At 37.2% G+C, this 15424-nt stretch overlaps 1 protein-coding gene across 2 annotated transcripts; it reads right to left on the bottom strand.

Annotated features, from left to right (window-relative positions):
* Window positions 1-1404: 1404 nt before the first annotated feature.
* LOC128263315 (histone acetyltransferase KAT7) lies at window positions 1405-14092 on the bottom strand. Of its 2 annotated transcripts, none has more exons than XM_052998313.1 (8): window positions 13169-14092; window positions 12181-12806; window positions 11791-11948; window positions 11356-11728; window positions 7735-7840; window positions 2492-2649; window positions 2106-2201; window positions 1405-2051 (listed from the first exon to the last, which is right to left on the bottom strand). In XM_052998313.1, exons 1-8 carry the CDS (start codon window positions 14013-14015, stop codon window positions 1935-1937), a joined length of 2481 nt encoding a protein of 826 aa, XP_052854273.1. In that variant the 5' UTR covers window positions 14016-14092; the 3' UTR covers window positions 1405-1934. The 2 variants fall into 2 exon arrangements, with proteins under 2 accessions (XP_052854273.1, XP_052854274.1); XM_052998314.1 differs by having other exon boundaries at window positions 1410-2051; window positions 13178-14092.
* Between the last annotated feature and the right edge of the window lie 1332 nt (window positions 14093-15424).

The raw sequence follows: 15424 nt of genomic DNA, 5'->3' as shown, positions 1-15424 counted from the left end.
CTCACCTTACTAAATGGCTTGTTAATTTAATTGCCATTTGAATCTGAGTAAAAGAAAAGGAAATCAAATGTTTTTTTTCCTTACAATTTTCAATTTACGCGGAAATTTTTGTCATTTTTAAAATAACTTAGCTCTTTATTGAATATCCACTGTATATACATTTTGCAGCCTTTATTCGAGTTCCTTTGTTATAAAACTGCACCACCATTACACAGACTGCAATATAAAGCTCGGCACAGTGGGTGGGACCGGTAGTTAAAACACATGTTATAACGCCACGCTTAAATTTAAGGAATATACAATCAACAAGGTTTTTTAAATATTATTTGTAAATTCACAATATAATATTTAAAATTATGTCCCAATTATAATTGGCATGTCGGGAAATAAGTGATATAAAAATAACTTATAATACTACTAGAAGCTACTACTTGACAATTCTTATACAAATGTATTTTAAGATTTTGCGGAAAGGAAAAACAAATAAATAATTTAATTTTCTAAAATGAATTACTACAGATTAGTTTAATGTGCTAAATGTGCGATTTCCTTTATTAAGTTCATTCACAGAAAATAAGCTTGAGATATTTGTGTAGTAGAAGGTCTGACTAAGTTTTGATTTGGTCACAGTTTTTGTTTTTAAACCTTTTACTTCTTGGAATTATTTTTCTGTGATGTTAACTTGAAACGTATTCTGATACAACAAAAAAAAAAGGTGTCGTAATTTTTTTATTATTGGCAACGAATTTGTCATAAGTCTATAGTAGTTCAGCTAGTCTTTTTTGTTTTTGACTACAAAGTGTATTTATTTTTTTAGATAAATAAAATATGTTTTACTTTAGATGTAAGATATTATACTGTCAAATACAACAACTTGGTGCTATAAAGAGACATCTAAGTCCTTAAAATCTATGTTTTTGAAAATGGGGTAGTTATTTCTTCCTTTTATTGTTTTGTCAGGCTTTTTTAATAATTAAAATTTTTGGCGTTTGTTGGAACTCGTAGTTTTTATTTGGATCCAAAATGTTAATTTTTTAAGCCAACGATTAATTTCCCACTGTGCTCTCTTTCTTTGCCTTCTGGGGCTGCTCTCTTTCCGTCTTTCTCTCTCTGGAGCTCTCTGTCGCTCTGTAACGCTGCTGCCCCCGTTGCATATGTATGCTTTTTGGCTGCACACCGCCACCCCCCGCCCCCTCTACTGCTGTCTGGTCTGCCCACATCTCCCCATCCCCCCTTCCATCACCCCTCTCACCTGTCTCTCTGGGCGAAGCGACAATGTCAATGCGCTCGTCTGTATGTGTATTTTGCCATGTTGCCACAAACACATACACTCCTTGACTCACCTCTATTCCTCTTCTTCTTACTCCTTTGGGCCTTTGGTTTCTCCATGATTCATCTTAATCTTAAGGCAAGACTTTGATCGTAAACCGAGTATATTTTTCTTATCTTTTTTTGTTTTTTTTTTTTGTTCTGAGAATTTTACTATATAACTTAAGTCACTAATTATTACAATTCTTAACTACCAACAAGTACAGACACAGACACGTACAAATACTATAGGCTGGCCTTATGATCTACAAACGAATAATAAAATTTAAGATAAAGCTCCTAAAACACAATCCTTCAATCGTTGTAAATTTAAATATACCCATGGTTTAAAATATGTCTTTGCAATAATTACTTTACATTAGGGCAGATATCGGTTGAGATAAATGCAAATAATGATGATTGGACTATAAGGTAATATTAATTATGCTGCCTCTCTTGGTCATCAAAAAGTAGGGTATTACTAAGATTGACGAGGATTGAAGATTTGTCTATTAAGAAGTCTCTACCCAAAAATAAAATCTCTGAAATCAGGAATTCGGTGCCATAGATTCGTCCTCGTCATCGGCGTCCGCAAAGCATGCTCTAGCATGCTTCCAACCACGTGGTTATGGAGATGCACTTGGTTGAACATTGATGAAAGGCTGCCATCTCAAACAGGAGTCGTCGATTTTGGGGAAGGTGCCTCTTCGTTTTACCCTCTCCTCGTACTCATCCAGGACATCCTAGGAAGAAGTAAGGATCAGCTTGGGTAATACCTTGGAAATCTTAGAACATACCTGTTTTTTAAGGACTATGTGCTTCCCTTTCCAGTACTTCATCATGCCTAAAGCCTGAAGAGTGCTCACAATGTCGTATGAGTAGATCGCCATTTCCTTCAGATCAAAATGTAAAAAGGGGAACGGTAAATTTTAATTAATTAATTTTAATTAAAATGATAAATAGTAAAACTTATAAATTTTATTGGAGTATTTAAAAATAATTCTTCAATCTCACCCAGTTAGCATAAATTTTATTTTAAATTAAAATAAAAATGTTATTTAAGACATAAAGTCTTATGCAAATTTAACACCAGTTTAAAATCTTAATATGATTTATAACAAAGTTTTACTTATTATTTAACTAACTGTTATAGCTTTTTAACCAAATATCAATTTGAAATTACCTGTGAAACATCCTTAATGGTGAGCGTGTTTCCCGACCGATTGCACAGGTAATCCAAAAGAACATCCTTCCAGTACGAACGGTACGAGATCAGGCCGAGATCGGATAACGGTTTCTCCGGCGAGCCTATTTTTCCCTCCACACGGGTCAGCAGATAGCCTGCAAGTAATGCGGAAAAGTTACGGATGCGGGTTAAAAATATACCCCAAGAAGTATGCTACAGATAGCAACGGCAAATAGGAGTTTTTCAAGTTCCGGCGTATTATTTATGGTGACCAACTTTGGTCCCGCCTCCTGCTTGGCCTGTGTGTGCGGGTGTTTCAGTGTGTGCGTGTTGTGTCTAGACAGGATTCCGCAAAGTATTCAAGGGGTACTCGCGGGGAGTGTGAGAAAGGGGGTCCCCATTTAAACATCGTTCTGGCGTACATTCAACCCAACGCCACAGTGTCACCCCGAAAGAACCCACCCCAAAAATATTATATTCTGGATTCTAGAGCCGTCTGGCAGCAACAATTCCCGTCTCTAGATAACAACAACTACACAGGGAAGAAGCAAGAACTGCAACAACAATGAGTGCAAGCCAAGTTAATTGACGAGGACGAGAGAGCGAGGACACAACACAAAATCCACTGAGGTAGGCTCGGAAAAAATCCGTTAGTAAAAGAGCGGTATGCTAAGAGGAGCAGCGGAAAAGAGGAGCAAAGCTAGAGGAGCACTAAGGACGTAGCTAGTTTAAGTTGTCAATACTATGCAACTGAAGGGGGGTTGAATTGCAAAAGCCACTGTTAACTTTGTCTAAGTTTTTGTTAGTTAATTTTATTTTACTTTTTATTTTTAAAAATATTTTAAGAAATCTAAATAAAAATGTAATTTTAAGGACTATCTTTTGAAAAAGCAGTTGAGATTGAAATGTAATTATTTTGTAACTTAAAAAAATGTTTATAATTGTCAAAAGTTATTTGCGTTTTTATCTTAAACTTCTCATATACATTGTTTTGCATGTTCAAATAGAAATTGTTTTTTTTAAGAAAAGCCTAAAATAAAAACTTTGTATTGAAGTTTCATTTGATTTTTTTTTTTAACAAAAACAACACTTTATTTTAAATCCTCTTTGTGGCACCCATGGCACCAGCTGTGAACGGAACGTAGGAGAGCAGCAGGACTCACTCAATGGCAGACAGCAGACACAGCTGAGGAAGCAAGAAAGAGAGAGCGAGAATGATAAGAGAAGAAGGGAGCAGGAGAAGAATCCTGCTGACTGACTGGACGAGCGCAGGGTTGAACGCACACAAGCAAAAGCAAACGCAGAGCTTAGCTTTTTGCACGGCTGAGAACAGTGGAGCAAAAATGAGTGCTTGAATGCACTTATAGCTATTTATTTATTTATTTATTTACTAATTTATTTAAAATAAGATAAAATTAAGAACTTAAACAAATTTATTTTAATTTTCGTTAAATTTTAATAGACAAGTTAGTCCGACTCATTTTTAGGTTTACGTTGAATTTCAATATTTTGTATTGTCTGAGTTTTTAAATGTGGCTGAAATAACAAAAAAAAATATATGAAGATAATCAGTTTTCATAAAAAAATACGAAACGTATGCCAGTTAGACTTTTTTTTCTTTTTTTTTTTTTAATATCACCATGTCTGCCCCACTTGGATGATAAAAAATAATTATCCGGACAACAGTACGGATGAGTGATAAGCTTTAAGACAATGGCCAGTGCTCATTTTTTGCAACAAATATCTTCTGGTATGCCTTAAATGCACCAATGCGCACATTATAGGCGGTAAAGAGTAGGATTCTACTATTAGTTGACAGTTTACAACAAATTTTTACATTGGGCTTTATCAAAAGGTAAGATGAACACTAGTATGAAGTATTAGAATCCTCTAAACAAGATGTTATCTGAAACACTGTGCGCTCTGTTTTATGCATTTCGAGGGGGCAGCCCCTTGTCCTGCTCCTGTCGCGACTTCTGGCCACAAGAGGGCGTTTTTGGGTGGCACTTTGATTTCTTTGTGCCGCACTTCGTCTCGCTCCTTTCCCTCTTACTCTTTTTCGCCGCGATAAATCTAGGAGCGGCGAGACGGGAAAGCGAACGAAAAAGAAGAAGTGTGAGTGGAAACGTCGAGACGACTTTATCGATCCATTTTGATTCGCACATTTGTCTTCTCGCTCGCACTCGCCGCTGACGCAGCACAATTGTTGTAGCATACCCACAGGCGTTGCAAACGAACAGTAATGAGTTAAAGAATGAAAATCTACGCTAAAATGTGCAAAAGAGTACGGCGACTGCGACTTTAACTCAAATTAGCAAGGCTCTAATTATTATTTCTATGCATTTTTTATTGCTTTTTGTGTGTGGAAAGCAGTGAGTAATGAGCAGCGAGAGAGCAAAAAAAAGAGAGAGAGTAACCGTTACTCGCTCTTTTGTTCGCCAAAGAGGACGACGCCCTTTCATTGTGACCTGTCCTGACCTTTGTTGTCTGCCGCCAACAGTTGTTGTTTTTGTTGCTCTTCTGGTGTTGTTGTGTCTGCTAAATTGTAGCTACAGTCCAACTTCCATAACTCGGACTATAAATATTTTGCTTAATAGTTAAAAATAAAGTTTTTATAAGAAAGACAACTATTATTTGAAACTACAAGCACGAAAATTTATTTTATTTATTTTTATTTCTTCTAATCAGGTTTATTTAAAGCCTCTAACTGCGTAACGTAACAAATTAGTTCAACGCTCAATAATTTAATTTGTAGTTCGAAGTTGGTGTTCAAGAAATTAAATGTTTTGTAAAATTTAAAACAAAAATAAGATTAAAAAGTTTATAATGAAAGTTTCAGTTAAAGAAACACGACTGTTGCCTTTGTGCTTCTGTGGGACCCCCAAAAGTTTAAGCGGCACGTTTCGTATATTTTTGGCAACTTGGGTGAATTTTGGTTGTGGGTTTTTAGAAAGTTTCATTAATTAATGCAGTAGGTGGCAACCCTTGCGCACCCCTTTAAGTTTGGCCTCCTCATTTGCATTTTGCGTGCTGCATTTATTACACCTGGACATAAATGCTCTATGACCATCTCGCTCTTACACACATGGTTAGTAGTGTTTGATTTTTGGAATGTCTGGTGGTTTAAGTTAACCCCTGTCTGTCTGCAAGTATTCCTCCAACCTACCGTGTTCAAAATAACCAATTCCAGTTAATGATGACGAAAATTATCTACAAACCGGCTTGGTTGCTCTTACATACAACAAAATAAATATTAACTAGAAAACGACTTAAAGAAGAGGTATATTAAATTATTTAGTGGTGTTTATAACGTCTGTAGAGTTAAAAAGCAAAGAGGTTAGGAATCTGTGATAAATCCAAATCCAATTCTAAGAGGTTGGAAAATTTTAACGGAATATTTGGATGGTCTTACAAAAATTTGTCCTTGCGTGGTTTTGACCGAAACAATATATTTTTAATCGAAAAACAGCATTTTTGGAATGAACACTTTTAAAATTTGGGTTAAAATTTGGTTTAATAGTTAACAGGATAATTATCTTAAGTTGAATCTAATAAACCAGAAATTGATGCCATAAACGGTCTAGCTTATTCTAAGCCACATACAATTAATGGCAGAACATAAGCCTAGACATTTAAGCTAACTTTTATAAGCGTATTGTAATAAACTAGATTTTCTTAAAAAAGATTAGATTAATCAATTATTTTCTGTGCAGCTTACTCGTTCTCTCAGTATCTCTTTCTTTCTCTCTCTGACCATTACGCTTTCTGCCGGCCGGCACTTGGTTTTGTATCTGTGTGTGTTTGTGTCTGAGTAAGGTCAATGTCGTTTCGCTCACTCTTTCGTTCGTTCATTACCGCCCCAAGCCCCCCTATTGCCCACACCTAAGGCATTGCATGTATTGACATTACATAGACATCGCCTCTGCCGACGTCGCTGCCGGCGACTACGCCATTGCGAATGTAAATGTATGACTCAAGACTCTCTTTGTCTTTCCCCCTCCCTAATCCCAAACCACTCTTTTTTTTTTTTAATAATTTTGTACTTAGTTCATTTTTTTTCGGATTGTGTCTGTGTTTTTTATTGTCTTGTCTGTGTGCTCGGATTAATTTTAAACAATTTAAGTTGCAGCCACTAAAAATTACTTATTCACCTGTGTGTGTCTACGTTTAATTGATGCAGAAATTGCATGTTCTGCACCTGAAAAAGAAGTGGAGAAGAGGAAAAACTGCAATTGGAAAGCTGAGCCGAAGTCTCCTTCATGTTTGGTTTTTCTCATGCAATGATGATTATATTTCACACACCTGAACACCACACACACACACATACCAATGACTCAGCTGAAGAAGAAGAGGAACAAAGATTCAATAAAGCCAAGAAATTTTTGTGTCCAATATACTTTTCGCTAACAAGCCTCATTAAAACCTAATTTCATTGGAATTCCAGTTACTTTTCCGGATCACTTTAATGTTTCAGTTTCACAGAAAAAATAACTCCCTGAAGGCCAATCAGTCGTTATTAAACAGCCCTTTTGATTGGTTCAATATTACAATACAGATTTAAAATATAATTAATTTTAAATGAAATATATTATAGGACTTGCTTCATCCATGCAATACAATTACCAAATATAACATCAACAGTTTGCTTTCGTGTTTAAAACTATATTTTAGGTCTATCCCAAATCCTAACTGTGTATGACTGGCTATGGACGATCGGAATTTTCAATATTTGTTTAATATAACATTAACATGGAAAAAAAAAAAAAAAAATTTTTGGTTTCTAAAATACATTTTCCGATTGAGATCAGTAATAGTTTTAAGAAATAAATAAATAAATGATTAATTTGATTAATTAATTCCTATATAAACTATTTTTTTTTTGTTTGCGTTGTTATTGGTGAAAGAAAATAGGAATGACAAACTCAAAAAAATAGACGACATAACTATTAATTTTTTTCAAACTATATTTAAGATACATTATTTGATCTCTAAAATCGATTCTTACATATTTATACACTGATCATAGATCAGATCATAGATCATTAAAAAATAAAAGAACCCATTAAACTTAAATCCATGTTTAATAACGAACCTAGCAAATATTTATAATGTGTAGTAAAAATGTCACAAATAACGAAGAAAACAAAATAACAATTGTAAAACAGTCCATTAAAATGGCTTATAATGTGTGATGTGACCTTTAGTTTAAATTTTTGTAAGGTGCAAACAGGTAAACTTACTGAAATCGATGAGTAATCTTCCGTAACCTTTTCTCTGATATGGCGGCAATGTTAAAATACACGAAACATTGTAAAACGAGTTCTTCTCCTGCAGAAAGGGAATATGCTGCAAAGATAAGATAGCGTTGAAAATTATTAAATAATGCAGATATACAAAATAAATCCAGATAAAGAGTTTCGCTAATCCAGGTAAAAGTAACTAAAGATTATGCGTACTTATTGTTGAAATTGAATCAATTACAGATATTTAAGAACAATGGTAGACGGAAATGGAGTGGGAAAGTCAGTCGGTGAGTTGGGTGAATCCGTAAAAAGTATAGGGGAAAACTCGAGAGTTGGGGGATCAGACAGACATTTTCCAGACAAAAGAAGAGGGGAAATGGGCGCTTTTGCAAGTGGTATAGATGATGGCAACATTCATCTGTCGCTTTTGGCTTTTTTCGGCAGTTCAATGACCAGCAAAATTAAATGAATCGATAGACAGCCAGCACAAGAGACACTCCAAGAGAGAGAGAGAGAGAGAGAGAGATAGCTGTAGGCAGAAGGACAGAGATGGCCAAAATATAGCGAGAGAACTGTGCGTAAATATGTAAACATACGCATATAGCTGCTGCAGGAACAGGACGAGGAATACCAACTGGGGGATCGGGATATATACGCAAGCCAGACTGGCTCGTACATGGATATAGTATAGCCATGCCAAGCCCTTTCCTCTTCTCATGGTCATTGCCAAAAAAACAATCCCATGGAGACTGCACGGAACAAAATTATCACCATATCGATGATAATAACTTTCTTTAAAAATATATACATTCCTATGCTTCGCAGAATGAAAATCTATTATTTAAGGGATCATAAATAAATGATCTTAATATGAAGGCATACAATTTCAAAACATATATTAAATAAATACTCCTAAAGGCCTTCAAACCTTATTTTAAGATGTGGTGTACAATATTTTATAATTATGCTTTCATTTAACTACATACAATACAATAGATACCAAATAAGAATATAAAATAAAGAAAATACAGTTTATTAATCTTTTAAATCCAAATTTTACTTGCACCTGATCATTTCCTACTAAAATTATGGTGTAAAAATTACAGTAAAAACTTTTAGTTCCAATAAGAGAGGTTTAAAATAATAATTTTTTATTTCCTGTGTGGGATGGATCTGGAATCTGGCAACATTTCGGAAATTCATTTATGTACACAGCGGGTTTTTCATTTTGATTTTCCCTTTGTAGTACGCCTGGTTTTTGTTTTCTGAGGTCTGTTCTTTTTTTGTTTTTGCTCGTTTTTCTTTTGTCTGCCTTGATGTCTGGGAACGCAACCACATAGCAGCGGAGTAGTCCCCGTTTTCCCAATCTGATCCCCCGGTAACCCCCAGATCCCTCATGCCGAATTTTCCTTGGCCCGGGCAACCGCTGTTTTTGTGGAGCAGGCGCAGACGCAGACGCAGAAATTCCCGGACCCGGCCCAGAGGTGCACGACCTCAATCGTGTCCAACGCACAGTACAACCCACCGCACAGCATCCGAGCACCGGAGTAGAGTGCCCTGACTCCCGTTCCCATTCCCATTCCCATTCTGACTCCCTCCTCGAATCCTCGATGTCTGGCTGCTGTCTGGACCCCGTTTTCGAGTCGTCGAGTTGGAGGTTAACTGCGGCACAAAGGATTGCCGAAAATTATCACTGTCGAATAAAAAGGGGTAGGGTTCTCACTCAAGTTTACACGCAGCCTTGTTTGGAAATGCAGTTTCGTGATTTGGGGAGCAGCATAAAATGATCTAATTCGTACAATGACTAGTCAATTCACGAATAATTTTACAAATTGGGTTAATGTTCATATTTTGTTTGGTCTAGAGATAACTTCAACCGAAATATCCCAAATTTACAATCAAACAAAGTTTTAAAATTCCTTTTAAATTATAATATTAAATGTTAAATAAATAATAAACGTAATAGGCGTGTACTTAAAAAAATAATAAAACAAAAACATATATTACAAAAAATAGTTTTGTCTCTATTTAAAAAAAGTAAAATTTGGAGCGGTTTTATTTGGGGAAATAAAAAAAAATAATAATATACAATATAAATTAAATATTCTCTAATTCAGCAGTAGTAGTAATGTACCTACTGCTGAAAAAATAAGAAATACTGGTTATGTCGATGGTAATTAAACTAATGTAATTACATTAGTATTTCATATTTTTTCACTACTATTATATATCAGAATAGGTTTAAATTTCTCCTTTTGTTAACATGTACTTTTTTTTCTAAATTATTTCAGAGACTTGTACAAACAAAGCTAAATTCGTGTTTAGGTAGTAACGAACTTATGAATGCCGCTAGCAGGAACGTAGTAAATATATGTAAACTTGTAGTATGTGTAGAAACTCCCAAAATTCTGACTGACTCGGGATGCTGCGCCAGCGTTTCGAGTGCTCACAAAAGGAGTTGCAAAGAGGGGCAGCATCAGCAGGAGAATCTGGAGGAACAGAGGCAGGAGCAGCTGCAGCAGCAGCATCAGCACCAGCCAACGACATGCGCAATTTGTAACACAAACCCAGTCTCTGCCAGCGCCCCAAAACTTTCTGCATTCTGCAGTAAAACTGCAAAAACGGAAGGTGGGTTCCCAAAACCCGTGAATGTGTATCCCCGTACCCGTAGTACATTCCGTATATTCAGTGGGAGGTCAAGAAACCGTGGCTGCTTTATGAAGCCAGGGGAAATGACTCTCTCTCTCTCTCTCTCTCTCGTTTTCTCTCCCTGTTTCTCTCTGGCTGTAGCTTATTTACCCGAAAACGTTGACAGAAAAAAAAAAAATAATGGAAAAAAAAAAAGGAAAAATCATCTGGTTTTGGTGGGCATGGTCAAGGCAGGGCGACTGTCTGGATCTGAATACAAGCATATAGTCTGGTATTCGCCCGGTACATACATATGTACCGTACATGGGATGTGGCTGCCTTTCGGAGTCTGGGATTGGGATGCTGGCTTCTATATTCCTCGCATCTCTATTCCGTCTCTCGACATAAAGGAATCATAAAACTATAAAATGTTATTATTCAATTTTATGCTGGGACATAAGCATACAAGTTCGGGAATATTCTTGTGCAGGATGGAGGCGTGACTATCCAAATTAAAAGCAATTAGGAATCGAAATCATCAGAATGAGATAAAGTTTTCTGGCTTTGATTGCAGTTTGCTATAGAAACTTCAGAAATATGATTAAGGGATTGAAATTTAAATATGGCTGTTAGGTCGTTAGTAATTAATATTAAACTGAATATTGTATTTAGGCACATTAGTAGTTAATAAATTTAAATTTATTTAAATTCACTAGCACTAACGTTAAAAAAAGTAATCTTAAGTTTTTAAATAGTTGCATTTTTTAAAATCCCAAAGCCAAAAACAATAATTTCTTATTGATAAAATGTATTTTATTCCTGACAAAACTTTAAAAATAAACTAAATAATTTATATGGTATGGTCAAATTAATTTATCTATTACAATCAAACCATCAGCTTTAAATTATGCCTTCAATTAAGACACATTTTAATGAAAATCAGATCGTTACTTACAACAATAGTTTAAATAAACAGTTTTCTTTACTTACCTTGCTAAAATAACCGACAATATGGCATCCATCCACATCCGCCAGCGTCATGATGTAAAAAAGGAAGGGCTCCACATCGTAGTAGAGCGTTTTGTGATCCAGGAAGAACTTGGCCAGCAGACACAGATGCTGACAATATTGCTTGTAACGCTTCCCATCCACCTGCCATACCTGCAATTTGCCCTTGCGGTATATCTCATCACCCGGCGGATGCCGCCAGACGCACTTCTCGGCGTGCCGCTTGATGCCCGTCTCCGATTTTTGATAGCGCAGGCAGAACTCGCAGATATACATTTTGGGCAGGCGGGCAGCATCGTCCGGATAAGGTGATTGGTACCACACCTTCATCTTGTACTTGCCCATGCTGATATATCTGTGGTTTTTTAAAGGTGGTAAGTACGTTTCAAAGATTTTCTTATGTATCAAGAAACATACTTGATTCCCTTTCCCACAGGCAGGTCCTTAAGTTCGTCTTCTATCCTCTCAGAGGCCTGAGCTTGCGCTTCCCGGAACAATTGCAAATCGTAGTCGGGCACCAGGCCGGACAGATTCGGTTCACGATCCTCGTCCGTGACGTCTTTTTCCAGTTTAACCTGGGGAGTCACAGATGGAATTAGTTAGTAAGCAATCGCCAAGTTAAATATGAAGTTTTTAATTTTAACAATAACTAAAATCAGCAAAATGTTAAGCAGCTAAAATGTGTCTCTAAAAATCTCTCAATAATTTGAATGCGCTCTGTTTCTGGTCTTACAATGTTTCTGAATATCTAAAAGAAGCTTCTAGTCATTGTCATTAAAATTAATGTATTTTAAACTTATGTATTACCTTCGAGTCTAGAAAATTGTTATTGGCAGGCCTAAAGTTAGCCCTGGATTCGCGTATCTTGGCCAGAAATTCACGCTGCTCGGGCGAAAGGGTCTTGAGATTGGTGTGCTGATTACCCGGTGCCGTCACAATATTCACGGGCATCTTTAGTCGCTGTTCATTGCGCAGTTTTCTTTCATTAGCCCGCTCTTTGCACTCGGAGGCGGACATGTTGTGGTAAATGGGACACGCCTCCGGCAGGAAGTGTTTGTCCAAATTGCCACTCAAGTGTCCGGATGAGTCGCACCCCTCGATAGGACACTTCTTCTCCGTCTGGGTTATTGGTGAGACGGGTCGAGATTTAATCGAGCTTAGGACTCCACTGCTAATTCCAATGGATTCTCTTTTCACTTTGCTTTTGCTGGCGTTTAAATTCGAGGGTGCTGGCTTTTTGGCGGGACTTTTGGAGATCGGAATTTTGTCATCGTCTAGATCTCCGTCTGATTCGGAATCAGTGTCTTGTTTGGGCTGCTGTTTGGTTCTTCGCATGCTGAGCGATCGCGTGAGTTTCCTCATGGGATTGGCCTTGTCTTTTCGCTCCTCTTCGCTGTCAGAATTCTGAATTTTTGGTGCTCCGGCTCGTTTGCCTGTAAAATAAAAAAAATAAGTATTTGTCAAGCTTGAAAATATTATAGGGAAACTCCATAATTAACCAGAATAAAAGCTTTTTCGAATCTTTAAAACAAACAAAATAGTGACTTACAAAATTGTTCATTGCCTAATTTTTAATAAATACTTTTAGTTATTTCATCACTTCTTGTTATATATGAGAAACTAAAATGGTTTAAAAATAGATAAGTCAATGTATTTTTAAGGGTAGATAGTTTTTTTCAGGGTTGTAAGATATATAATAGTAAAGACAAACTAACATTAAGTTACATTAAATACTAATACTATATTTCATAAATCTAGTTTTTTAAAAGCAATATTTTCTATAACATTTGCAGACCTTGTTTACCTTTGGCTGCTCCTTTCACTGGTTGCGAGCTGTAGGAATTGCTGGAATCAGTGCCCTCCGAGTCGCTTCCTGAGCTGGAATCATCGCCCGAATTTGAGGCACTTTCGGAGCCCGAACTTCCGTCACTGCTGATCACCGGTCCTCCTCCGTTTTTCTTTGCTGGCGGCAGTTTGCCCCTGATTTGTTTTGGCCTCACCGTGCTGGCCATTTTCAGGGGAACCTTGCGGCCGTTCTTTACAATTTTCATTGAGTCATCCGTGCTGTTGGATGAGGAGGATAGCGAGGGTCGCTTGCCCTCGCCATTCTCCAGGGATCGATTGTTGTTGTTGTTGTTGTTGTTTGTTGTCGCTCGCTGGGGCGGATTGCTGGGTTTGTTGGCTGGATTGCTGTTGGATGGTGGCTTGTTGCCGGAAGCAGGGGGTTTTCTTTTGGCCGACGTGGCGGCAGCAGCCGCTGTGACCGTGGAACTGCCCAGGGAACGGGCATTCTTCTTGGCCGGCGGCGCTGAGTCCCCGTCCTCGTCCTCTTCCTCGTCGTCGTCGCTGGAGAGTCTACTTTTAGCCGGATTGGTCACTTTTCTGCTTGAGGATGCTGCATTTGCCTTGGACTTCTCCTCCGCCGCCGGAGGAGCTGGCTTTCTTCTCGGTGCATTTCCGGAACTCGTTTGTTGTTGCGTTTGCGTCTGCGATTTCGACGAGGAGTTCGCGGATGGCTTCTCCTCCGGCGTTGCACTGCTGGAATCCGTGTCCGAACTGCTGCCCGTCTCCGAACAGCTGGTGGATCCGCTGGTGGAGGAGCTGCCCGATTCCGAGCTGCTGCTGCCGGACTCCAAGGCCATTTTTGGAGCGCACAAAAAGCTGATCAATTTTCGTACACAAAAATTTCTTGTTCTTTTTATTGTTTTGATTAGTGTGACCAGAGGTGGGTTGCAATACTTAACCACCGAAATTGGCGTGAGTAATCGATAGTTATACCGTTAACCTTTGGCTAAAGATGTGCAGTAAACATATTAATTCAGTACCTATTATCTCAGGTAGCTAATTTTAAAAAAATGTAATGATTGTAATTATTTTGTTAGATTTTTATTAAAAAATTTAGTTTTGTCTTGTAGACGATATTAAATAAAGATATAAGATTTTATAATCTCAGGAACTAAAGAGCTTAAAGACATTTTTCCAAACTTATAAGAACGAAGTCATATTTTAGAATATTTCGGTTTGACCTCTTCCGCCCTGCTTTGAATCATTACAGTTTATTTGTATTTGTTATTAAAAGAAATGTAAACATGTCAAGTATAATTTCAGTTTTTATTATTCTTCTGAATTAAAGCTAGAAAATTTTCGTTCCTAAGTTGTATTATCAGCTTGACAAACGAAACGCTTGAATGCATCGTAACAAGATTGGAGTATCATTTCGCCTTCATAAACGTAGACGCAGCGTTGAGAGTTATAATCATACATGGGCTCATCAAAACGCCACTTCAGAAACGGAGCAGGGTTTTTGGAGGCATAAGATTTAAACGTGCCGTTTTTGTCCAGATCGCCGACCAAGTTTCGCCTGAGTTTCATATATCTTCACTTCGCAGGTGTTCCAATCCTGTTGGTCTTTCGTTATGTGGTTAAAAAAAGGTTGCAGAGCAGAAAGACAAAAAGCCCCGCATTGATTTGGAGAGTCTTGCAAGAAGTAAATTAAATCCTTAGAATCCCGGACTCCTGCTAGGGACAAAAAAGGATGGCGCGAAGCTTAACATGTCGATTAACCCACCAATTCGATAATGCGCTTCCTCTTAATCCCTTTGCAGACCTTATAAAGGCTCTGCAACTTTGTTCATAAGAGAAATTTCGTTGCCTTTCTTTGGAGAGCGTGATCAAATATGCAAAATTGTAATTGTAATAAGAAATGTTTGCATGAACGAAGATGCGCTTTTGATGTGACGTTGGTATAAGCAGGCAATCTCCCCAAACAATCAGACTTATAACGATTTAGGTATACAAATCCTTTACTTTACTGATTGACAAATCAAACAAACACATAGTATACTGAATATTTCAGGGCTTCAAAGTTGAACATTGATTTGAGTTGGGATGTGGAAGAACTGAAAAAAATAAAATTTATGTCAAACATATATAACAGGACATGGGAACTTAATTCCATGTTACCTTAATATATTTACAATCTTTTCCATCTCAACCATTTACTTACAAATAAGCCTAAATTTTAATTAATCTTGGTATCCCCGAAACGTCT

The sequence above is a fragment of the Drosophila gunungcola genome, unplaced genomic scaffold (assembly GCF_025200985.1).
Source record: "Drosophila gunungcola strain Sukarami unplaced genomic scaffold, Dgunungcola_SK_2 000001F, whole genome shotgun sequence".
NCBI classification, from domain to species: domain Eukaryota; kingdom Metazoa; phylum Arthropoda; class Insecta; order Diptera; family Drosophilidae; genus Drosophila; species Drosophila gunungcola.
Note: the sequence above shows the minus strand (reverse complement) of the source record. Positions and strands in the feature narration are given on the sequence as shown.